At 41.5% G+C, this 26902-nt stretch overlaps 1 protein-coding gene across 1 annotated transcript; it reads right to left on the reverse strand.

Moving 5' to 3' along the window:
* On the reverse strand, nt 1-25576 carry LOC125466095 (polycomb complex protein BMI-1-like). The gene is made up of 10 exons (XM_048560228.2): nt 25478-25576; nt 15931-16059; nt 10422-10518; nt 9877-9932; nt 9734-9784; nt 8704-8812; nt 7178-7220; nt 4695-4793; nt 4515-4595; nt 1-2330 (listed from the first exon to the last, which is right to left on the reverse strand). The coding sequence occupies exons 2-10, from the start codon at nt 16040-16042 to the stop codon at nt 2010-2012; spliced, it is 969 nt and encodes a 322-aa protein (XP_048416185.1). The 5' UTR covers nt 16043-16059; nt 25478-25576; the 3' UTR covers nt 1-2009.
* Between the last annotated feature and the right edge of the window lie 1326 nt (nt 25577-26902).

Consider the following 26902-nt stretch of genomic DNA (forward strand, 5'->3'; position numbering starts at 1 on the left):
TTTAGAAAATAAATGGATATTGTCAATATTTTAACGGAATAGCTGCATACCATTCTCCAGTCTACAATCGAAAGGTTATTTTTAAACACTGGAAGATGTTTATAATTAATGTAAATAGGCTTCTAGATTGGTTTAATAGGTTTATCAAAACATAAAATAAAATTGATGCAACATTATTAATTCTGATCTCATTTCCTTTGTGCTGTTGTGTCGTAGCAAATCGTAAGCAGGACAGAGATACCATTTAGTTGCTAAGGTCCGTGTTTCATTCAGTCTCAGACTTTTTCTCTCTCTCGATAACATACACACCACGTTAAGAAAATGTTAGATTGTACAGTAGACTCCAGTTAATGGATTAAATAGAGAGGAAAAAAATCACAATTTGTATGAAGCAGCAAAACCAGTTTGTCTGAACTATCTTAATTCTTTTGCAGTGATTATTTGATTATCGTTGTCAGTGTTTAAAAACATCACATCTTCTACGAAGAAAATGATGGAGGGCAAAGAATCAGGAAAAAAATAATTAAAAACAATCGACTATATACAACCTTGGCATCATTCTAACCATTGTAGCTGAGAACTTGCAGCATAGGTTCCAATCCAGTTACTCTCAATTGCATTTCGTGTGTTTTCCACACAGTCAAACCATTCACATAAAACAGCTTCGCCGCCTCTGAACCGTCCCCCCTTTGTCATTCTAACCATAGCTGTTGAAGAGATTCCAGAAGGTCTAGCTGGAAATGTAGCAATACCCAGGAACGCCACAATGAATAGCGTTTCCAAAGGCGTTTGGATGATGGTTAAAAGTATCCCTGAGATTGGAAAGATTCCACCCAACTCTTACTTTGAGGGATACTGATTCCCACTGGGTGTAGTGAAGAAGACTCAAGGTGACCAATTTCTCTGGCGTGAGTAAGGGATCCGCTTTTTCCTCTTGCGTTAATTGAGATCAGAAACTGTTGGCTTCGTAACCCTTAATTAATTTATTAGCCCACAAATGATGTTGAAACCCAAATGAGTGAAACACAGCACTAGTTTGTAGTGTGTACTGAACGTGTTTCCCCAAAAAGTACAAAATGTTCCTTCGACCACGTCAAGTCCTATCGAGGACATTTTTGTTTAGAAAAGAATTCTCTGCGTAATGATGAACAACAGCTCTCAGGCTTCCAGTCGTTTTGTCGGCCTGATACCAAAAGACACACGTGAAATAAAACAATTTTTTTTTTAATATTCAGAGAAAAGCTTTGCATCTTCCAACACGTGTCTCTCCTGGACCTGGTCAACTCGAATTGACTACACCACCATCCAATCTGAACGGAGATTAAAATCAGTCAAGATCACTTTGTCACAATACCAGTTGGGAGTCTGGGGGCTGGGGGAGGTCTTGTGGCGTAGGGTAGTGTCCCTACCTCTGAGACAGGAAACCGGGTTCTAAATCCCACCTGTTCCAGAGGTATGAAGTAGCATTTCCGAGCAGATTGGTTAGAGAATATCGACCACAATACCGTGACTACAATGTCCCCCTTTTAACAACTGCCATGAATGAGGCTAGTTTTAAGGCAATTCTTTGTTAAATGTACAGGATTTTCGAAGAAACAAAATCTACGCCTGATTTCTCAGTAAACACAGTAGCGACCCAATAGTATCCTACGGCCCAATAATCCTTCATTAAAGATGAATCGACTATACTCGACATTTGCAATTAGAGGAAATGAACAGCGACGTGTGGGACCCCAACCTGGAGGCGTCTGTGTCTGTGTTATATTCGTTTACCTTTACAAATCTGCGTAGGGAATACAAATGTTTCTGACAATAACCATATTGCTAAACAGAATATATATATATGTATATATATATATATATATATATATATATATACACACACACACATATATATATAACATTTAATAAACGGCGCAGGAGCCAGTGTGGTGGTGGCCGCGCCGTGTTTAATATACAGGCGAGTCCCTTCTCCTTTGTTGGTTGAAAATTCAGTTCGGATCCGGCTTTCAGCAGGAAGCCGGGGCCGCCGAGCCGTTAACAGTCACTTTGCGGCCTCTACCGACAGATGGAGGCATCTGGTGACAGTTTGTGTTGCCGTTCACCACGGAGGCAGCGACGGCTGGGTACTGCGGGTTGGGAGAGACCGCCGGCGTGCCGGGGCTCGGCAGCGACGAAGATGTGGAGGGGACGGCGGCTGGGCTGCCTTTGTCACTCACTGAGTCACTCTCCGAGTTTATGCTGGTGTTAGCGAAGTCCTCGTTCGGGTGACTGAGTTTTAACCGTTTGCAGGCAGGCTGGACCTTGTATTTCAGAGGCAAAGGACCATTCTGCAAATGGAATGCAAAACAGAGATGATAAAGCCTATAAGGTTTGTAGTCAATCGGACTTGTAAATAACATGCAATGCAACACACACATCCTCCAGAACAAGTCTTTCTCGTGATGGCAATCTTTTGGAAGTCTTATCTCCTGTTATATTACCGACTTATTCAAAAGTGACTTATAAATGTCAAGGGGGCGCTTAGTTACAATTATCTGGATGCCTCATTATTTTGTGCTTCTGATAAAGCACTGTAATGAGTTTCTCTCAAATAAAAATCTCAATGCTTAAAAGATAGCGTTCTTCCAGTTTTCTCAACCTCTCTCCTACTCTTTTCAACATGGTTGTGTCCTTCACGATAGGCCCTGGGATTTGGCAGAGGTTTCCTAAAAAGCTATTGTTTCTGTCTTCTTAAGAAGACCAATTCTCACACCCAGTATCTCTTCTTAACTTCTAAAACCTTCTGTACTCAAACAGCAAAGCATTAACCCAAATACTGCCAGAGCATCAAATGTGTATATAATACATGAACTTTCAAACACAGTGCTACTACATAAGCTGACGCGTTATGGCCGTATGGGACAAGCTTTTTGGGAAAGGGGTAAGCAAGTGCAAAGGGTCACATCTGTGGAAGTTTTATCTGTATTACACAATATTCCTTTGTATATTTGACTTTCCAGTATTGAGTGTTTATATTTGAAATTAATTGGATACTTTATTATTTCCCACTCTGGTAAAACTTAGAAATGAATCAGTTCTGATATAACTGAAGGCCACAGAGTCGGCACAGATACATGTGGATTTGTCAACTTCAATAATCAACGTAATGGGCAACGTGGGAAAAGATCGCACAACACTCCGGTTGTTGCTTAAATATCATATTAATATCACGTTAAACATTTGCATTAAAAGACAGAACAGTTGGGCATTACATATATTGCAATTTTAGCTCAACCCATACACGAGTGTTTCCAAAAATCTGCAAGATTAGTACTTAACATCTGCAAAGTATTTGTATGTTCTCCAACGTTAACATAGCTTGTAGGGACAGATTCTATAAAATTTGAGAGCGCCTGTCTGGCATTTTTTTCAAGAGTAAAGGGCAAGGTGAGATAACATATGCACATACACCTTTTCATTGGCTCAGCACGAGGTACCTGGCTCCATATAGTGCAGCTAATGAAACGAACAGATTGACGTGGATTACCACTTTAACCACGACTAAACTACCCGTTTTATTTGGACTAGATAAATGAAGGCAGGATACCTGTTAAAGACATAGACTGCAACTCCAGCTATAAGCGTCTGTTAAAATACCCTGTATCTGAGTTCCCAACCTGGCCACGGGCCCAAATCTACTGCTGACAAAAACAACTCATTTCCTATCAATAGGCACCATACACCAAGGACTTGCCATATCCTCTTGTTCACGCCTGGCTGAAGAGCCGAAACCCGATTGGCTGTTTCTCTGTCTCTCAGATCACCTGAGGATTACCTAGAACAAGCGCCACTGGGAGCGGACAGAACCTAGCAAACATTGCTAAGAGCTAAAAAGGATTTATATATTTGGGAGTGGACAGCTACATTTAAGTTTTGCCAATATGTGAAATGGCAATAACATTTTTTGGCACACACAGAAGTTAGACTCTATTTTGTCAGCCGTTTACAAGAATGAGGTGGATTCATTGAAACGTATAGGATTCTTAAGGGGCTTGACAGGGTAAATGTTGAAAGGATGTTTCCCCTCATGGGAAAGTCCAGCACCAGAGGGCATGGTCTCACAATAAGGGGGCACCAATTTCAGACTGAGATGAGGAGACATTTCTTCTCTCAGAGGGTTAAGAGTTTTTGGAACTCCTTGCCGCAGAGAGATGTGGGACAAGAGTCCTTGTGCATAAGTAAAGTTGAGACAGATTCTTGATCAGTTGGGAGTCAAGGTTTCCGGGGAAATCGCGGGAAAATGGACGAAGGGATTGTCGTATCATCCATAATCCTATTGAACGGCAGAGTCGGCTGGAAGGGCTGTCTACTCCAGTTCCTATTTCTTACTGTCTTATGGTCTATTCTCCTCATTGCCTATGTTCAACATGGATACACTGCCATGTACACGCGCATGCGCAGACCAGAGCCATTTGTAAGCAATTTCATCTGAATGTAGGATTGCTTGGACCCATAACAAAAAGCTGAATTACCCGTCTCCATGTATAAATATATGCTATATCCATAAGTGTGTAGTAATCTTTGAGCGGTTCATCTTCGTACATAACGTCAATCTAAAATCAAAATAGACAGATCTCAGTCAAGGTTTTCAGTCAAGGAAATAAGTTTTGGTTTGATTTCTTTTTTTCGGTTTTAGAAAGTTACACACTTACTCGGAAATTGCTGGGAATATCCATTTTATTCCGTAGAAATTTTCCCAAATGCATCACCGTCATTGCAGCGGGACACCGCAGATACCGTACACTGTTAGCCTACAGAGAGGAAACAGACACAGGCTGTGATAACTTTCTGGATAAGGGAATGTAATTGGTTGATAGGTATCCTCAGATACTGAGGTGCAGGTTGTGGATCTCAGAACTTCGACAGTCCCGGTGAAGGCCAAGCAAGAGAAAACATTCTTCAAGTCATAATATCATGAGGGGCATGGATAAGGTGAATAGTCAAACTCTTTTCCCCAGGGTAGGGGAGTACAAAACTAGAGGGCATAGTTTTAAGGTCAGAGGCTTCACGCAGAGGGTGGTGCGTGTATGGAATGAACTGCCAACGGAAGTGGTGGAGGCTGGCACAATTACAACATTTGAAAGGCATCTGGATGGGTACATAGATAGGAAGGGTTTAGAAGGATATGGGCCAAATACTGGCATAAGGAACTGGACTTATTTATGATGTCTGGTCGGCATGGACGAGTTGGACTGAAGGTTCTTTTACCATGCTGTGCATCACTATGACTCTGTGACTCTAATCACTGAAATAAAACCAATAAACTGAATATACTGGAGATATGGAATATTGGACTTGAAACGTTAACTTTGCTTCTCTCTCTCCACACGGGTGCTGAATTTCCCCAGCACTTTCTGTTCTTATTATTGTTGGACTGCTTTGGTCAGCTTTGATAAACTTGTAACAGAGGTATAACAGAGTTATAACTTTGATTGCACGGCGCTAATGGATAAAAATATCCATTATTGTGCAGCGTCTTGCTTAACCAAAAGAGCTCACTGCAGCAGCTGTCGACGGTCAGTAATATCATCTAGCGCACCATAGTTTTGCACTGTGAGTTACAGAACACGAATTAGGGTAGGTTCTTTCCAAGACGGGAGAACTTAACCTGAAGGCAACTGTACACACAGGTTATTTTCAAAAGGAAAGATCCCAGAACAAATTAAACCCAATTTGCATGATTGTACGGTCAACAAATAACATGAGCATACTTCCTGCTCGGTCCTCATCGTTGCTGAAACCATTAGGGGCGGTCAAAGATAGGGTTTTGAGATTAGCAAATTTATACTTCGTTTAAACTCACTTAGCAACAGTGATTTAAGATTGCGACTTTCTTCTAAACGGCAAATTTATATGCACGACTGTACTTCCTTAAAGGGGCAAGGAATAGATAAGACAGAAGCAGGGAGGTTGATTCCACTGGTGGGTGAAACTAGAACGAGGGGGCATAGCCTCAAAATAAGGGGGAGCAGATTTAGGGCTGAGTCGAGGAGGAACGTCTTCACCCAAAGGGTTGTGAATCCATGGAATTCCACGCCCAGTGAAGCACTTGAGGCTACCTCCGTTGAACGTTTCTAAGGTACAGGTAGATTTTTGAACAGTAAAGGAATTAAGGTTTATGGTGGGCAGGCGGGTAATTGGGGTTGAGTCCATGAAAAGATTAGTCATGATCTTTTACTGAATGGCCTAGCAGGCTCAAGGGGCCAGACTCCTGCTCCCCTAATATTCTCATGGAACTGACATCTACATGCAGAGGAGTTTTCCAGAACTTCGCTGCTCAGTTATGATCAGGGAGCTCCAAAGATTAAAAGGGGGATGTAAGGCACTTTTACTTTAAAATGCTACAGGGTCTTTAGTTGAACAGAACAAGTAAATATTGTACTGAAGGCTAATAATCGATTTAACTACAGCTACACGTATGGCCACAAACATTTTGTGAATCCAACCCATAAAATTGCCTCTAAAAATACCCACTGTTGTGTTTGCAAAATATCATTAGCATGTTAGCAGCCGCCGACCAGGTATCCTAAATTAATCTAGTCCCATTTGCGAGCACTTGGCTCGTATCCTTCGAAATCCTCCCCTATTCATGTACCCATTCAGAGGCATTTCAAATGTTGCAATAATACCAAAATTATAGCGAAAAAAGGGGTCTAATTAGATATTGCTTTCAAAGAGCTGACACCACTTTGATGGGCCGAACGGCTCCTCCCATGCTATAAGCTGCTGTGATGTTGATTCTGACTTTCCAACCTAATATTTGAAACCTCAACCACGGAAGTGGTTTTCTGCTCTCAGACACTGCCAGCTGGAATTGAGTTTACTGAATATTTTAGACTCTCACGGAAGTGATCTGTTTATTGAGTTACTGATACTCTGAAGAAAACGGAACTGTGAAAAGGAGATCTTGCTACATTCAGTTCGGACCAATAAATGAATTAATAAAATTATAAACGTTTGCCTCTGCTAATATCAACAATCGCCCCTGTAGCCTATTAGAGAATTGCTCAAAACAATTCATCTAGACTGGAAACGTCAGGTGCTCTCTCTCCACGGATGCTGCCTGATCCACTGTGATTCCCAGCGTTTATTTTTGCTTTCACAACTTAATTTTACAAGTTAAACAGTAAATTACCTTATCCGTGTCTTCAGTCTGCAGGACCTCTTTCTTTTCTGATCTAGAACGACACAAGTTGAAAAGGATTGATTAAACGTGCCTTTTTAACAAAACAATTACTAGATTTCCAGAAATACGTCTGTAAAGCACGTTGAGTTCTTGATAAGCGCGCAAGAAACACATTTTTTCTTTCATTAATTACAAGGTCGTGTCGTCATTAATTTTCATTCCGATTTATAATCCTTTACTGACTCAACTGAGTGCTCGCTAACTTCCTCGTGGCCTGCAGAGTCAGACATTGTTAATTACAGTGACTTCGTCTCTCCAAAAATAGTAACTAGAATGTTCTTACAACTCTGTAGAATTTCGGCTCCTCATAAACACAATGCAGAATAGATGGAATTTGCGAGAATTTGGATAGAAACCCAATTGTTCTTGTTCGTCGTATTTAATCTCTCGTACCCTGCTTTCAATAAACTTTCCGATAACTTAAGTTGAAAGTTATAAAATGGAAAGCTCTCCACAGGAAACTGCGTCCTCGGGCAGTTTAGCGATGAATCAATAAATAAATAGAACATGGTGTTCATTAAATATGCAAATTGTAAAGGAATATAATGACCAACGTAAATATGACAATTGATGAACATGCAAATCCGTCAGTTTTACCAAATTTAATAATCCCTTATGCTTAAAATTAGTGAAACAATGTACATGTAACGTGGTTTTGTATTGACATAAAGATGGCTGCATAATTATTAAATATTTCATCATTAATCTATATCAAATGGAGGATCTGTTAGTAACAGATGGGTTTTTGAACATACATTGACTTGTGTTAAGGTGAAGCATTGGGGCACAGATGGAACAAGGACTGAGGAACTCTTCCCCAGCAACCTATCCAATATTAATCCGCCAACAAAACGTCACCAACGCGAGAGAAACTACTGGTCATTGTTTCACTGCTCATTGTAGGGTCTTGTTGAATGCAAATTCATGCCGTTCTACCCCCTTACAGTCAAAGAGGTTCTAATACAAACGGTACACCTAATGCGAGGTGATGCGGATTCAATTATATTGCACTAGCAAAATGTCATAATTGCACGGTAGACCAATTATTATCTTAAAGAGATTTGTAATTCCCGCCAACACAATATAATGGAGGACAGCTGTTCACAGACGCCGACCCTTCCACTTTAGACAAGGAAAATCGCCGAACTAATGGATTGCTGGGAATCCGATGACCAAGACTTTTTTTTTAAACAGGATGAGTATCTTTCATCTGATGTCCCGCAACATTGGCATGCTTTGTTTTCACTCCAGAGTTTGTACTTATACCCGGTCATACATAGTGGCTATGTCCAATATTCTAGTGGTCCCTGGTTACTTGTTAAACGGTATTTAGTGTCACGTTAATTCAAATAGATAAACGCGCTTTTGTTTCTGTAAATTACAGTGAAATGCTATGAAAATCAATACTGCAGTCAAGTTAAGACTTAAAGAAGGTTCAAATTAATCGTTGCGTTGCCAAAGACGATTCAACTTACTTGTTGCCCTCGTAAAACTCTAAAGACAAACTAATGATTTCGTCGTCTGTAATAATTCTCTTCTCCTCTTCAGTGACTTCCCCACGATCTTCGTTTGAACCATTTGTGACTGTTTAGGCAGGGAAGAAGTGCAGATATACTTGAATTGATAACTGGAAGATGGAAAACCCTGAACTATTCAATTAATTGAACCCGAGTTTATAGAAAGTCAAGTGTACAAATACTGGAGATCGAACGGCCAGAGGGTACATTCTCCGTTTCCCCGTAATTGTCATCTCTGCTTTACGCAACAGCCGGTCTAGGATTCGCCGGTTTATTTAACCCTTTCAAACTTCGCTGGTACATTCGGCTTCTTAAAGCAAGTTGGATTTTTAAAAACAAACTCTATTATGTTGACTGCACAGCCATCAGTATGTATGCAATAAATGTACTGCTTGGAGGCAGACTGGACAGAAAATGACTTCATGTAACCACATTAATTAATGTCCCAGTCCCATTTTTTTAAAAAAAATCATTAACGAGGTGAGGGTATTGTTTGCTATGGCAGCATTTATTGCCCACCCCTAATTACCCAGACGGTCTGGAGTCACATGTAGGCCAGACCAGGTAAGTGGCTTCCTTTCTAAAGGACATCAGTGAACCAGATGGGTTTTTTCCCCTGACAATTGGCTTATGGTTATCAACTGATCATTAATTCCGGATATTTACTGAATTCAAATTCCACCATCTGCCGTGGTGAGATTCAAACCCAGGTCCCTAGAACGTTATCCGAGTCTCTAGACTAAAAGCCCAGCGATAATACCACTGGGTTGCCTCCTCCAACCCCGTAAATAGAGGGCAACCCTCTGGTGTTTCTGAATTATCAGTAGAAGTATTGTGTTGTGTGATTCTGATATTCGACTGAAGTTGATCATGTAGCATTGAGTTCTAAGGGAGGCAGATTTGCTGCTGAAATAAGAAGGCTTTGTTCCCAAGACGGTCTCAAATTTACAGGCGACGTTAATCTCCTTTTTTTCACATTAACACTTACCATCTGCGGAGGGGTGTGCCGCGTAGAAATCTCTCCGTCTCTTCATCTCATCTGTAAGAGAAATAAAAGCAGCAAAATGAGTAGAAGTGCTCTACTTTAACCTTTGCAAAAACTGAGGCAAAACGTGAAGAGAAGTTACTTACCTTTGAAAAGGCCCGGAACTAATTTATAAACTATGTCTTGTAACGTTTTATCGCCCCTGGAACAGAGGGGAGGACAATGGTTGAAAGTACACGGGCGGCAATCTCAAGTTACGCCACATTTAACTATGTCTAGTAAATATGAAGATGCGCTCAACAGAAAAGGCCTCAGTAATCCAGTTAATCACATGATTTGAGGGGAGATTACATTATTACCAAAGGAGGAACAAGGGCTACCTTACGAGGGTGAACTTGGAAACAACAGTTTATACACATACACTGTGAGCTCGGCTCACTTTAGCGCCGTTTATGTTATAATTCTAGGTCAAAACATGACTTTCCGCACGTTGCTACCAGTTCTTAAAGGGGAATGGTCAGAGGGGGAGTCGGAACTCGCCAGCGTTCAAAAATCAGATGTTTGCCTGGAGCTACTTAAGGGATAGCGTTGATGAAGTTTGGTTATACATATCCAATTCTTCGGAGAGTAAAAAGCTTGCTAAGACTGATAATCACAACCAAAGGTTCCAGAAGGTTCCAACAGAACTCACCTGATGCTAAGTAGGGGTCTAGTTTTGTGAACTTGTACGTCACATATGGGACAATATTTGTTGGTCTCCAAGTAGCGAACGATACAAGTTTTACAAACTGCCAGGGTTTAAAGAAAAAAAGATAATTGTTAGACCATTTGACAATAGATAGTGGACGAGCGAAACTTCGAACTTTCTGATCACTTTGCGCAAATGTCCAAGAACTTGGTTTACGACACCTCAGTATTGCATATTATTTCTGAACATATGGAATGTAAAGCCCTGATATTGAGTTTACAAATATCTGAGCAGTCGAGATAAACTTGAGATGCATTAATGCTGGTTAGGTTTTTTTTGGTTTCGAATAGAACGCGGCTATAACTCAACGTCCAGATTGGCGATCATTTCAATTGTTTCAGCGGACACAATATAATTGGTTGATATAGCACTAGAAATGGATCTCTCTCAGGGTGGCATCTCAGGATGTGGATGATGGACTGACTGGGACAACCATAGTTACACTTGAACTGCCCCTCGCGTTTCAGTTCTGGAGGCCCCATCTTCCCTGGCTTGCCCTCAAGCGCTTGAGGATCTTGCAGAGTTCGCGTGGGCAGTCGAAGACTGTAGAAACATACTTCCACAGATGCAGGCAGACCTAACTCGAACAATGTGTCCCTTTGAGTGATATTTTACAGCACCCTGGTGCATGAGACCACTTGCAATGATGGGCATGTCGAGTTCATATTGGGGCCATTCGTATCTTCTTCAAAATGTCTTTTAAGCATATAGCAACAAGTAGAGGCTGTTGAGTCCTCCACCTTACACCCAGACAATGAGAACATGGCTGATCGGTATTGCTCAACAACATATCCTGGCTACTTATCCCACTCTCACCGACGCCACCTTTACCGAACAAAACACTGTCAATTTCACCTTTGAAGTTTCCAATTGGTCCACAGTTTTTTCGTGGAGACAACTCCTAACTTCAATTCCTCTCAAGTCTTAGAATACTCAAAATGTAAGTGCTTTCAAACAGGAAGTTTGCTGCATCAAGTGGCCTTTAGCTTTCCTTTTGTTGGTTTACGCCAAGTAACCTATTTCCAGAGACTTAGGGATGCCATTAAGTTTAAGTTTTTCTGGGCCTATTCTTCAGACAAACGCAGGCCGTTGTTGCTGCGGGTGGTGCCTAACTCCAGGAATAAAGTTTGATAGATCTGTTTACGTCAGAATATTATAACGAAACAGCAAGCCTCCCCCAAACCAGCAATAAAATCAATTTCTGTAAAATAAAACGATTGCGTAGCGAATGGCCCCCTTCACAACAACCCCACGCTAAATTCTGCAACACTGCAGGATCCACAGAGACACTAAGATACTCTAGTTTTCACATTAGCTAATAAAGCCTTCCAGGTTTTGCTGTCACGGTTTAAGCGTCATCTCATTTCATTCAATCAGTTATTGCTTTGCAACATACTACAGTTTTTGTTAACCTTGCTTGAAACGGTGATACAAAACGCCAACTTTTCACAACCTAATCCCGGATTAATTTATTAGTGAGGTCAATTATTTTTGAAAATGTTCTTCGCGGTTATTACGCAGGTTAACGCAGCCAAAACTAGAAACAATGTCAATACCAACCAGTGTGATTTAGAAATCCAGAGATGTGCAGGTTGGCTGGATTGGCCATGGTAAATTATCCATAGCGTCCAGGCTAAGTGAATTAGCCATGGGTAATGCAGGGTTACAGGGCAGGGGATGGGATGGGACTGGGTGAGGTGCTGTTCAGGGGGGTTAGTGTGGATTTGGTAGGCCGAATTGCCGTTTCCACACTGTGGGGATTCTATGAAATAGACATTGCAGGTATCGGGGTACAAATGATTAGTGAACTGGGTTTGGAAATTTTGATATACTCCTGCCAGGACATCTACTGCATAGTTTGTCACACTTATGCTCTATTCAAACACCAGCTCTAGCTCGTCTGAAACAGTTCTGTGATATCAGTCTTCCAACAATGCCTCGGTGAACTCCTCTTTCTGCTGCCATCTGCTTTGCCCTCTAGGAGAGTTTCCTGTAGCATTTCAGCTCTGATCAAATAGTTGAAATACTGACATTCTTTGATGTCACTGTTTGGAGTATATCTTGCTTTTGCAATTCCAAGTAACCCTTCATTCATTCTATGGTCTGTATGTGGAGTTTTTAGCATACATCTTAACATTCACATTTCAAAGGCACCTACCTTCTTCCACAGATTTTTATTTATTGTCTATGTTTCTGTGCCATACAAAACAATTGATATAATGCAGAATCCTGAGATTCCACAACCACCCACCACACCCCCCACCCCACCACCATGGTAAAAGTTTGAGTTTTCTTTTTGTTAACACACCCTTCGCCTTCACAAAATTATTTCTATCTACCTCTATCTGACTTTGGCATCCTATGTGCCACCATTTGTTCTGATAAACAAACTTGCCCACTCGTTTCAGTGTAACACCATCTATTTCAATTTCACTATAGTTTATTTCCCTACATATTCCTTCTGACTACCATTTTCATTTTTTTTTGCTATTCATGATCACATTCAATCCATGCAGCAAACTTGCAGATTTTGCTGATAAAAGATATTTTGTTAGGTCAAAATACTGGAATTCCTTTCTTAACAGCATTTTGGGCTAGCTACATCAAATAGACTACAGTGGCTCAAACAGGGGCCTCACATCACTTTCACAAGGGCAACTAGGGATAGGCAATAAATGCTGGCCCAGCCAGCAACACCCACATTCTGTGAAAGAAAAAAAACAAAGGACTCTTCTGATTCTGCAAGTAGTGCTCTTGGCACTGTTTGTTAAGTTCTGGCCTCTAATATTTCCCCTGAAGGACATCTAATTCACTAAATATTTGTTTTGTGTACAGACTGAATAACATTGGTTCCAGTTCACAGCCTTGTTGTACAGTTCTCTTCACTTAAATCATGTTAACATCCAGTCTGCTTCTGACATACATACAAAGCAATTTGTAATCTTTATAAGCCATGACAAAAATAAAGTTTTATTTCCAAACAAAACTCCTTCAACTTACTGAACAAACTGAAAAGACAAAAGAATTGAGACAAAGAATACATCTTTATATTTTTTTGCCTGGTTAGATTAATTTTCAACCAGGGTAACATGATTTGTTTTTGTTTTGAAACAATTTCAGGACAATAATGTGCTTTGTTTGGATAAAAATAAATTTGACTGAACGATAGTTAATTGTAACTGAGTATTTATAGAGCATTATAGGATGAAAATAGCTCCATGTAAAGCCTTTTTGATGTCTTGAAGAATTACACAGACAGTTTTCATGATTGGATGCAGATAAAATTAAATAAATGGTGATTGATTACAAACAGAAAAATGCACAGATGATATTGTGAGGCATTTATTTGATTAATAGGCTCAGATGATTTATATACGGGACAGAATACAAATGTACTCTTAACAGGGATATAATCTCATTATGCATTCAGGTTTTTAAAAATATTTAATGGACAACTTGTATGAGTTATTACAAACTTGTAATTTACTTTAGAGTCCACATTATTTACACAGAATTAAGGCTTACAGATGTTTGAGTTTCTATCTTTTCTCAATGTGTAAAGTTAGCCTGAATGACAAAGGCAATTGGGAGGAGGCTCAAAATCAATATTTGTAACTGATTTATGCAGAAAATTTTGCATGTGTACCATTGCTTATAAAGCTACAATTCAAACAAGAGACTGAGTGATATATTAATGAATAGCTGGAGTTTCTTGCTTGCTGGTAATGTAATCAAATTAATTATGTAGAGAATAGTATGATTGCAAAATACATGTATTGTCTATGACGGTTTTCAAGCATTAATGTTATCACAGGTGTTATATAGAGTGAAAGAGTCACAGAGCTATACAGTATGGAAACAGACCCTTCAGTCCAACTTATCCGCACTAATCAAATATCCCAAATTAATCTAAACCCGCATGTCAGTATTTGGCTCTAAACTCTTCCCATTCATGTATCCATCCAAATGTTTTCTAAATGTTGTATTTTTTGTGAATAATAGATCATGATAGTGGATACAAAATAACAATTCATTCAAAATTCTGCACTTTCCGAATGGTCATTTAAATTCTGAAGGCTCCTGCCTTCAATTAATCACCTTCCTGTTATGATTTTCAATCTTAATTCTTATTTTTGTCTGAACTGCCCTGCAGAAGGAAGTTAACAACAATAAAACTGTTTCACAGCTTCCATTCTGATCTATGCTGTATACCTTAATACTGTTAAGTACATCAATAACTAATTCCAACTGATTGCTCAAGTATTTATTTGCAATAATTAGTCTGTTCCTGATTCATTACACATAGGGTTGAAACAAAATAATTTAGCAAATAGGCAATAAATGATCAATTACATTTGCATAAAATGAACTGAAGTTACAAGGATGAAATGTTACAATCAGAAAGGAATATTACAATTACATATAATTAACATGTAATTTCCCAATAATAATTAATAGAATAATTTATGTTTCAAAAATAGTAACTGGATGGAGTATATTTAATTTAAAATAACAAGCAGATAAAATAACTTCAAATCCCAGTAGTATTGTAGCTGTCATACTGAAATCGTTTTTAACAAATTTGTGTGATTAAAAAGCTATAATGAAATTGCACTCATGATTGAAAACAACATTTTACTAATTATTTTGTGTCTTGTCTAACTCATGCATTAGCTACAATGGAACAAGCATATAGCGAAAAGCTCCTGGATACCTTGTTGGGGTTGGGGCTTTAACATAATGAAGGGATTACTATGACCTCAGCAACAAGCTGAACAAAGCTCCAGCTGTTCAGAAACGTCACATGAACCGTCAGATTGGGTTACAGCCTTTCGTCCAGAAGAGGTGCGTGTTATATTACAATCAAAGGTACTTGTACGATTCATGAACATTGGAGCGAGTTTGAGAGGACCAAAGGTTAAAGTTAAAGGGGCGCTAAACGGATATCTTGGCAAAGCATAACACCTGATTTCACTTCCGACCCTGGCACCTCGCGATGCAGAGAATGGCACTAATACAATACTCCCTGGGTTCCATCTGGTTTGGGGTTAGCAATGATGCGGGTTAGGCTTCGCCGCAAACAAAGACACATATTGATTATCACGAGGAAGCAGGTGAAGTGAAAGACCCCAGCGTGACAGAAAATGTCACGAGTTGAAATTGAGTTATTCAGGGTTCGGTACCTTTTACAAGTGAAAATCTAAAGCCCGGTAGCGACTAAGCGAAGTAAAATCGGATAGTGTTTACATCTTTGCAATGAACCCAAACTCTGTTCACTGGCCACGTTTTCTGAGTAAGAGACGTGAAAAGATGGCTGAGGTGAACATTACCATTAGAATTCACATGACTGGAGAGATACATGACGGCAAAAGGTAGTGATGGGCATGCTTTAGGTTTAAGCATTAAGCGTTCACATTAAGCATGATTAAACTCACGATTAAAATAAACTCACATGAGTGTAGACATTCAATGATGGTTGTCGCATCTATGAAATATCCCCCGCAAAGCGCACACATCAGGTGAGGGTTGAGTTCTGTGATTTTGATCCGAGTAGTTCTGTGCATTTTAGCTGCAGTAGACTCTGCAAAGTTAATAAAAGATTATTAATTGTTAAGGGTATTGAAACTCCTATACAAGTTTACTGAGATGTTCCAAACAGTTCAATTTTATAAAGAAACAAAGCACCGGAAGTAGGACCTTATGGAAACGAACAATTTCACTCTAACTTTAGTAGTCACTTTTCCATTATCAACATGTCCGAAATCCCAACATTTTTGAATAGAGTTCGAGGGCGTATTTAGGAAATATAATTAAGAAGGATTTTAAATTATATTCCATGGAATACATAAAGAACCCAGGAGTGCATTGTTTGAAAAGCGAAGCCCCAGGGAAGGCCCAAGAATGAGGTGACATACCAAACACTGGGAGTGTCAACGCTAGAAATACATAACCCGTGTTTATGCATTGTCACAATGACTCATCTCTATTTACTTCAACGTACAGGACCCTAAACTGCTAGAAGAGACAGCAACCTCAACGTTGGGGCTGCAAATTGAATCATTTAGTAATGAGTTGGGGACCCTGCATTATTACAAATACTAACAGCTGAAAGCTTGGAGAATGTGATGCGAGGCACCCCACTGTTAATCTAATCAGAAAACATAACAGTAAGCAGAAATGACAAAAAAAGGCGAGCAGAAGGTGTGGTGGAGTTGGGGCGTTACTCTGTTAACCCACTCATTTCTTAACCATTGAGTTCAATACGAGATTGGCAAAGTTATTTGTGAAAAGTTAAAGCTTTCAACGTTGCAGCAGTATCACGGGGATCATTTTGGCTTGAGGAGGCTATCTTGATACATTAACATTAAACAGCAACTTGCTATATTCCAACTTTAAAAATCCTAATCGACACAATTGTCTAGAAACTTGGGACGGGTGAAAGAATTACTCTTGTCGTTCCGTTCTGTGAAATTGCAAACAAATCCATTTGGAATCTGCAGACATAAGTCTAATGAACAGTATTAATCCTGCCCCAAGATGTTTTAATGTGGAGCTGTTCGTTGGGCACGCATTTCGGAACATCAATTCCTACGTCTAATGAACAGTATTAATCCTTCCTCAGTATAGTTTAATGTGGAGCTAATCACTGGGTGAACATTTTCATTTTGTAACATGTCGTGGTTGTGAAGGATCGTGTTAAGTAACTAGCGTTTCGCCACCATATATTGAGATTTATTGATTGCTTTTTCTTCAGCACTTCAGAATGAACAATTGGTTTGTTCAATGCTTGCGACTCGGTCATTGAGCAACTGGGAGCAAAAGCAATGTACTTTGGAAAGATGACTTCACATTGGATGCTTGAGGTCTCGATCTTAAATCATGTATCAAATGAGAGATAACTTTTTTTCCGTTAGTCTTTTACACGTGTATACGCCAGATTTACCCCAAATGCCTCCTTATATGTAAACGCTGTTACTGAGCAACTATCTTAAAAGGTAGGTATAAATATCCTTAATATATTTAACGCATATTTCTCAAATACTTCGCATAAATATGAGGTCTGGCTACTTTGAAAAGTTGAGCGTGCTGGGGGGAAATAAAACAATGTTAGTCAGAAGGTTGGTAATCAATTCTGCACATAGCCCATTGGTGTATTGTGCCTTTTAATCATCCCTCAACAAAGAAAGTCAGTGATTATGTGACAATTGGGATCCTATCTTTAATACATGAACAGACGATAGGTTTTGGGGATGGGAGTGCAGGTGGAAGGTTGGGTGTTTTTCACGATAAATTACGGGTGTGACGTAAAAAAGCTTTCCAATGTTTAGCAGGCGGCTTGCGCGTCCCAATCTAAAAGTGCATATACATTGCACCAGCAGCTTCAGAGAGTTGCGTCAGTGTTGGTGACCGCAGCAAAACCCAGGAAGATGCGACCATCACCGGCGCACAAGGGCTCCTCTCCTCTCCCCTACTGCACCTTCTTCATGGCCCTGTTTACAGACGGGGCAAAAGCCGCAACCTGCGGGCAGGAGGACACCCATGGAAAACACTTTGGGAAGCCTCCTGCTCAATGATTGGTATCGATTATGGTAAAGATCTGCCCTAATCAGAAACATCGAGCGCTCACTGCAGTTGGCGTCCTGGTATATAGGCGCCACTGAACTACTGAGAAATGAAAGGAAGAGGTAATGTTCCATTTCTGGTGTCTAAACTTTTATAAGATAGTTTCCCTCATTAAACTACTCATATTTTAAATGATAAATTCTAAAAACTTTATGGGCAGAGGAAAGGGAGAGAAAGAAAAGTCTGAAAATTACAGGCGGCCCATAACAGGTCATAAATATTCATTAATCTAGTTTACAGTCGAATTAGAATGTTCGTTATATATCACACGCAGACAGTATATGGGTGTGAAGCCATTTGGAGACTGGAAAGAGTGAGGCCCTGAGAGGTATAGCTTTTTGAAAGCAAGTGAGGGATGTACCACATTCTGTGCTCACTTGATTTGTAATGAACCATTTCAGGGACCTGTGCCAGTGAATCATTTCTGAAAGGAATCTGGTGTATGTTGCGTGGATTATATCGGGAAACACGTAAATGCATCTAAACAAAACACGGCTGGAGACGCTGTGAGACCATGTCTCTTTGTCAATCCATTCGGCCTCGGTAAATTTTCAATCGGGGAATGTCAACTTTTCCGGGTTTGCAGAACCCAGCGGCCTTTCCCGGGAGCGGCACTATGCCAACAGGTCATTACACACATCATACTCACGACAAGTCTAGATTCGTAGGAGACGCACGTCGTTTTGAGGTGGAAAAGAAACCCGATTCCGACAGAGAAAATGCACATTTCGATAACAAGAGAAGACTCAACTAATGTGAAAATAGACAGGATTGACGCAGGTTGCTGCATTCGATCCCACTGCACCCCATTTTCCAATTTACCTGTCCGTACGTCGCAAACCACCGAGCGTACGGCGCCTCGCTAAACAAACGGTACACGTTAAAGGCCATAGTCCTGCGCGTATTCTCGGGAATATTCCTAATCTCTTTTGGACGGTTGGTCTGCTACCGCTTCTGCAAAGCATGCACGCGTCCTATCAGCAGACTGCTGACACCGAATGTTTTATCTACAATCTCTCGCCCCCTCTCAGCTTACACTCACTGTTATTTTTACTGGGAAACCATACTCTTTCTCTCGTTCTACTACCTCTCTCCATCTCACACAACCGCACACCCCCCCCACCCCGCCATCCACCAACACAAACACACACACGCATACACATACGTTTTCATAGGCATTGATCCGTACAAAATCAGATAAATGGTCCGATGAGCATTTAACACGCATTTCATTCTGTAGAGTATTGCCTGCATTGGGGCACATACGCGGTTACTTAAATCGATGCTGGAGAAAGTTAATATCCCTTTGAAAATGCAGCATCACGCCCCCGCGGCCGGAGAGTGACACTACCACGCGAAAAAAAAGTATATGAAAAGAAGATTTAAAAAAACGCGCAGCCAGCAGACTTTCCGAATTAAAAACAACCGCATAGACATTACATCGGCTTGTACGTGTTATGACGTGGTTAGCGGCTGTAGTACCCACTTCTGGTTACTATAGCGACCGTCTTTACACTTGGTAAGATTCCTCCCTTCCCCCTCCGCAAAAAGAGATGGAAACAAATCCATCTTGCGAGAAGTGAAGAAACCCACCCAACTGTACCTGATATTTAAATCAGTTCTTTTGGAAACGACACAAAGTGGACTCACGATGCAAATAAGTTGAAAGGATCTCCAGCCTCCTGGGTGCTGTTTGTGGTGTGTTTGAGTGTGCGTGTGTTTGTATTTGGCTACATTCGCCTGTGTCTGTGTTGTCTATGTGTGTTTGAGTGTATGTGAGTGTCTTGTGTTTAGCTGCATGTGTCTGTGTGTCGTCTGTTATATGTATCTATTTCTTAGTGTGTGCTTGAGTGAATGCGTTAAAGGGCATTTGAATACGTACGTATTTGGGTAGGAGAGTATGTGTCTGCTGACTGTCTGCGTCTATTTAAACGTGTATATTTGAGTGTGCTTGTATTTGAGTGTGTGAGGTTATGTACATTCACGTGCGTATTTGACTGTGTGAATGAGTGCGCTTACTTGAGAATATGTAAATATGAGTGCATTTATATTGGTGCGTGTTTCTGATGGTGTGGAGTTGAGTGCGTGTTTCTGTGTGCATTTGTGTGTACTTCAACGTGTGCGCGTTTGCGCACGTACTTGAGTGTGTATATGAATGAATGTGTGCACTTGAGTCAGTGTGCAGTTGTGCGCATCTGTGTGTTGGTGAATTTACTTGCGTGTGTGTGTTTGAGCATGTACTTGATTGAATATGCGCACTTGAATGCGCGTGTGTATATGAGTGTGTCTGTGTTTGTGTGCGTTTGAGTGAATGTGTGTGCTTGCATGTATATGATCTGCAGATGACGCTCTTGGTCGACCACGTGACTGAATTACATTGAAATATCTTTTATTGCAACTGGAGACAGACAGTTCGATACAGCCACCAACCGACCTTGTTGCTGCATTTGTCGGTAGCAAAACGGGAGAGTGAGGGGGCGATGCATTTTGCTTTTTATCTGTATACTGGGCCTTGGTTGAGTCAAGCTTGTGATTGGGCGAAGGAAACAATACTTTTGCATCACGTCCCATTAATGCTCCATTTCTCTGGGAAATCATTGCAACGGCAAGCATTGGATTTGTAATTGTGGATGGGGACAGGGAAGATTACAAGTCGACCCACGCCTCCACCCCGCAAAAAGTTTCAGTTGCAATAAAGTATGACCCATGATTTTGGAATAAAGAGCTGGTGATGAACATCTGAAATAAACAAAGTGTCAATCAAACATATTTGAAGATAAATCCCACTGCTTGGAAGTAATCGACAAGCATTGCTCGTTTATTTTAAAGGCAGTGGTTTATCTGATGAAGTTACTAAACAGAAGAACTCTCCTGGGATGTTAGGCACACAGTCTTAGCGGACGCAAATTACATTACACGTGACACTCTCTTAATTATAGTTCTCCCCACCGTCACACTCTATCTCCACCTTTCAAAAAAATGGATTTCAGTATTCATTCGCTACTAGATCTTTGGCCAGCAGTCGGACACTCAAAGGTTGGAGGTCAGAGAGCTTCACCCGAGTGTTCCTGTCAGAGTCAACACATTACTTAACTCTCACGGTGGATTAGATTTCTTGCTTGTGCTATCTCGTAATTACAACCAACAACGAGTCAGCTTTTCTTTTCTGATTTTTGAGGCGATCAGACTGACATTATTACAGCAAAAAAAAGAGAAAAAAGTTTGAAGACAAATTGCACAGGATAACTGAAAGAATCCGGCTGCATCTTTAAAACTGAGATTATTTGCAGTGTATATTTTTTTTAAAAAACATAAGCCAAACTTTGAGAATCTCTCTTTAACGCTTCAGTTCAGTTCGCGGTAGACTACTTCAAATTCAGCCTATCTCAGAGCACAAACTAGTTAGGGTCTTTCTCTCCAAGGTAACGCCACTTAAATCTGCACATTAAAAATGCAACAAAACGCCAGGGTTATTACAAGCGCAGTAGCAACAATGCCGGCTTCTAGCTGACATTTCCGGTATAAAGGTTTTGTTCCCTAAATTAGAGCAACTTGCTTGTCTGAGCTTCTAATTTTTTAAAACCTAGATTGCACACTGTGTAATGTGTGCATCCCTTATCGATAAGGCCGCACATAAACAAAGCTAGGCAGCTCCTAAAACTGAACATCTAAATTTCACCCAAGTAAACCATGTGGGCCTTATGATAGGGGCGATAATGGTCAGAAGATTATTGTAATAGACTGGGACTTTGAAGCAATCTGGCTTGTTGCGAAGGCTTTGTTACATAAACCATCAGATAAATTCAACTCGGGTCAATATTACAAATGCCAGTTGAAAGGGTTAACCATGGGGTTCGAAAATGGATCCCTCAGGATCTAAAGCTGTTCGGGCTTTCTCCAGCATTTCCAATGAAGTTGGGAGATCCCCCTACGTTTCATTCCTTGTCCCCATGACCCGTGAACTTGCTTTTCAGAGCAAGGGCAGGCCATACTTTTGAATTGCAGCAGGCCTGGTGGGATGGTGGGAATCGCAATAAATTAAAGCTGCGGTTCCTCAGTCCAGTTGTCACTTTCAAACCCACTACCAAAACTCCCAGCTAAATGTTTGTTCACATCTTATTGCGATTGCATCTGTCTATAAACAAGTTCGTTACGTCTTTTTTTTTAAAAAGCACAAATCATTGAAATAAAACCGACTCTACCGCTATGTTTAATACAGGGCAAATGATTATAATTCTTGGATCTTTTTAAAGAGGATATTTTGGGCCCTGAACGATACAAAGCCCTATCTCATCTAATGGCCAACTTGCTGAATAATTACTGTTGCCAAGTGTACGGGTTACCGAATGCGTCAGAAAGTTGCTTTGGACTGGCCTGCGTGCGATTTCATTTCGACAGCGAAGTGTAATTTACTTCTCATTCAAATTCACAAAACCGGCAGCTTATGTCACCGCCGCGGACTCACGAGAGGCAGGTTTTGCTGAAAGGAGACTGGCGGGGCCAAAGTCAGAGAGAAGGAGAGAGAGAGACTTTAAAAATAAACTTTGCAAGTGCCCAGGTTGAAGTCCACAGAACAGGTCTACAATGTCATAAAGCGACCATTTGAAGAAGGGTCACTGGACACAATTGTTTCTCTCTCCACTGATGCTGCCAAACCTGCTGAGTTTCCCCAGCACTTTCTGTTTTTGCTAATTTGACAATGCATTAGCAATGTGTGTGTTGCTTGCAGTCACTGAGACATAGAAACACAAACCACCAAGTATAATTCTGCTGTGGGTTGGGGAATAGGAAATTCTACTGATCGGGAATCCGTTACCTACAGATGACACTTTTAACCGATAACTCTCCGAGATCCAGGAGGGCTAAGCCACACAACTCACATCGGCTACCATTCCCGTATTTTCACTCAGCGCAAATAAAACGGGTTATTATCGGTCAGACCCCCGAGCTCGTAAGGATTTCAGTCACCGATATCGATCTACACTTTCGCCATCGGGCGTTTCTATAACCCGGTGATGCGAACGTTTCATATGGCAATGAACCAGCACCGCGGTCGGATTCACGCCAGAATCTATCGGTGAATCCACAGCAGCCTGGCGACTGTAGTAGCAGCGGCTGGAACCCGGATATAGCAGACAACACGCACACACGTGATTTTTGTCAAGATTTTTTGCCGTTATTTTTGTTTTTTTCTAGAAAAAGACCCAAGATCACATGACTTTCAGTCATAGGAGACACCGGGACGAGTCAGGTAGTGAAAATGCAGAGCAAACGGTAACTTCCTCAAAAATGCGTAGAGATCATTAACTCGTTCCTCACACATAATGTCAACTCAAATCATCGTGGGTAGGTGCGTGTGGAAAATAACACCAGTGACAGAGTAATGCCGCCCGGCTTTTCTAGGCACATTTTGGATGAGTTTGGTCTGAGCTGTGTTCCTCCCCTCTGCCCTGGGTTAATAAACAATTATCCTAACTTGGACCGACTCGACCTCTCTCTAGGCTCATGTGAAGTCGCCAATGAGCGGTTCTTGTACTTGTGCGCTGGGGGCAGGCGGGGATGGGGGGTTATTGAAAGGGGGCGAGGGTTCGGGGGCTGGGGTGACCGCCGCACGCAAGTACTGAGATTAAGTTACGAGGCATCAACACGTAAACTCACTGGCTCCATCTCTAATGCGAATACTTCTCTCTCTCTGGAAAAATACATATTTTAAAAATAAACAAACAATCTCCTCAGCTGCACGAAATCCCCAACCCAGCCCCACCTGCCCCTCCGAGACAAATATTCACCATTTTTCAAAGACGTAACTGTTCTGATCGTCGCTTCACACCCAGATTTCAGTCTTTAATTATAGTTATCCGCTGTTGTTACATACAGACTGGAGAAGAACTGTCACTGCCGAAACCAGGCAGTGGTTTAAAAAAAAGTTAAAAAAAAAACACGCCGAGGAAACTCCAAAATGACATGTACTACCACCGCTGACCATTACAAAGAAGGGCATTAACTTCATAAAATGTAAACTAAAAACAGATTAAAATTCAATTTCATACCGTCTCCCAGATTAATTACCGAGATATACAATTGTAACAATTCAATGCTATCCACATTTTCACACAAATACACTCTTAGCATTACGCTGTAAAAGTCCAAACCTTTTGAACAGGGTGCAAATCTCGGAAAGGTTTCGCGTGTTTAAAACACATACATCAAGGGGGAAAAATATGTGCCATCAGTCCAAGACACGCAACATGCCAAATCTAAAATAAAATCACGATTCAGTTTAGTTTCGTTCTAACGTCCCTGCAACCCCTTTGCGTATCGACACAAGGCTCCTTGTTCTGCTCTTATTTGTGTTAAACAGGAGCCGTCCTGAGACCTTCACACACAAATAAAAATAAGGGATAAATGAGACCAGTGTCTCCCCTAACTCGCCATCCCCCTTGATCCGGCTTTCTCTGTGAAAACTGCGACAGACTAATTTCAATGCAGCCGCGGGGACGAGTCCAGTTTGTGAACTGGGGCCAGAGCCCTCCCGACTCACGAGTATTCCAGAAAAGAGAAGCTGGGGGAAATAAGTTCGTAAAATGCCCGGGCTCGGTCAGATCAACACGGGACCCTGACGGAGACAACCCGTACACTGTGCACTTTCCGATCCTATAAAATCATCTCGCTGACACCCGGGGGATAAACTGAAATCGGGGCCAATGTAGAGATGGTGACTGCCATCTGACCGCACGAGGTTGGCGGAGTCGAGCGCACCGTCTTTTCGAAAGCTCTCCCCGGTGTTTCGAGAGCGAACCGGAGTTCAGAGACAGCAAGGATCCGAAGCTGGAAGTCTGAGTTTTCCAGCGGTGCCGGGAGAGTGTCGCACGCCTCGGAGCAAGCAACGGTTTCGAACTTAATTCGGCGTGGAGAGAGTAGGGAAAGTGGCCCAGCGTCAGTATGAGAAAGGCAGAGAGAGAGAGAGAGAGAGAGGCAGCAGACAGGCACTGTGTGTGTGCGTGTGTGTGTGTGTGTGTGTGTGAGAGAGAGAGAGAGAGAGAGAGGAACCCAACTCCAATTCTGCAACAATTGAGAGCCCCGAGTGCTCTCTCAGGAACCCGGGCGGCAGGCGAAGGTAACACTAGGGCTCAGGACGAGAGCCCCGTGCCCCAATGAGTACCGGAGCAACGGAGACAATCTAGCAGCAACAATGAAAAGTAGCAGTTCAGTGGAAATGAATTCAAGGCAAGCCGCCATCTTGAAATAGAAACAGCAATAAGGATGTCAACCGAGCTCGCAGCTCTAATTTCGTTCAACTGTCGACAGCTGCCGGAGCCCCAACCCAGTCCCCCAGGCCGGTCGCAAAGTAGAGTATTTTTTAAAGCGGTCCCTACCTGGTCTTCGGGCCCCCGCCGTCTCTGGTGCGAGTAATCGAGCGAAGAAACAGTGTTTGGTTGGAGCTGTTACTACAGGCTCCTCGCACAAAATGGCTTTTTTTTTCAGCTCCTGATCGACCGCCCCGTTTGGTCACGTGGGTTCATTCCTTCAGGGTGTCCAGAGGCAGAAATACTGAGAGAAAGACAGTGAGACACACACACACAGAGACACACATACACACAGAAACAGAGAAACAAGCATACACATACACACACACATGCATACACACACACACCGACCGGGAAGAGATAAGCTAGGAGGGTGCACAGACAGACAGAGAGAAACACAGACAGACACACAGGGGGAGAGAGAGAAAGAGAGAGAGAGAGAGAGACAGTCCGCCCCACACACACAGATACACACACAGACGGAGGGAGAGACACTCCGGTTGAGACAGATAGCGAGATGTAAACCGAGCGAAGCACAAAGGCAGGGAAAGACTGAAAGAGAGACAGAGAAAGACACGGCGGAAGGGGAGGACGGTTGCTGTGGGTAGTCAGTTAAAAGGGTCAAAGAATAAAATGCGGATTTTTATAAAAATAGATGTACAAAACATTAATTATAAAATAAGAAAACGCGAGTGTATGACCCCTTTACTGTAAGAGTATTATTCACTTCAAAACCTCAAGTGACTTGGGACGTGTGGGTTTATTAATCAGACGTTTGAATCTTGGCGCTTTTGAGGTGGTACTTTTTTGCTCTTATTGGGGTGGACCATATGTTGCCCGCGATCCTAGTACAGATGTGCAGCTCAGGATTCCACCTTCTTTGCTGACTCTTCAAATAAAACTGCATACGACTTAATCAGCAACATAAAGAATTACTAACCATTCTACAATCCTGTCTTCCTTTATTGCAGCCACACTCCGACCAACGGGGTCTTTTGCAGTAAGCTTGGTCTAAATATTTGTATTAATATTTTTCCATTTTATAATTTTGATAAGTAATCTACCCCCAGACGATTTATTAGTAATGTGGAAAGGGATACCATGAAACCCTCTAAAGGTCAACGCCCAAGCCACACAATGCGTGCCGATAGATTGTCATTTCTATCCGATTTTTATTCGTGTTTGTTTCCAAGGCAGAAGTCGAGATCCAATCCCCGCCAATTTCCTCCCGGAGGTATTGCTGATCGGGTTGATGGTTTTATCACACGGCACTTCAGAGTTTCAGGGGCGCTACCAGCCAACTTCTGCCCGCAGCCATATATTATACTGAAATATCACACATATATAATATTGTACGTGGAGAGACAGAGGCAGCGAGCGAGGGAAAAACTGACTCAATCGTTTCTGTGTAACTTTACCGCTTGATATCAAAAGGAACTGAGGCAGAACAAATCCATTTTCAAAAATCAGAAGTGTGTTCGCTAGCCCGAGATT

Source organism: Stegostoma tigrinum, chromosome 31, assembly GCF_030684315.1.
Source record: "Stegostoma tigrinum isolate sSteTig4 chromosome 31, sSteTig4.hap1, whole genome shotgun sequence".
Lineage (NCBI taxonomy): Eukaryota > Metazoa > Chordata > Chondrichthyes > Orectolobiformes > Stegostomatidae > Stegostoma > Stegostoma tigrinum.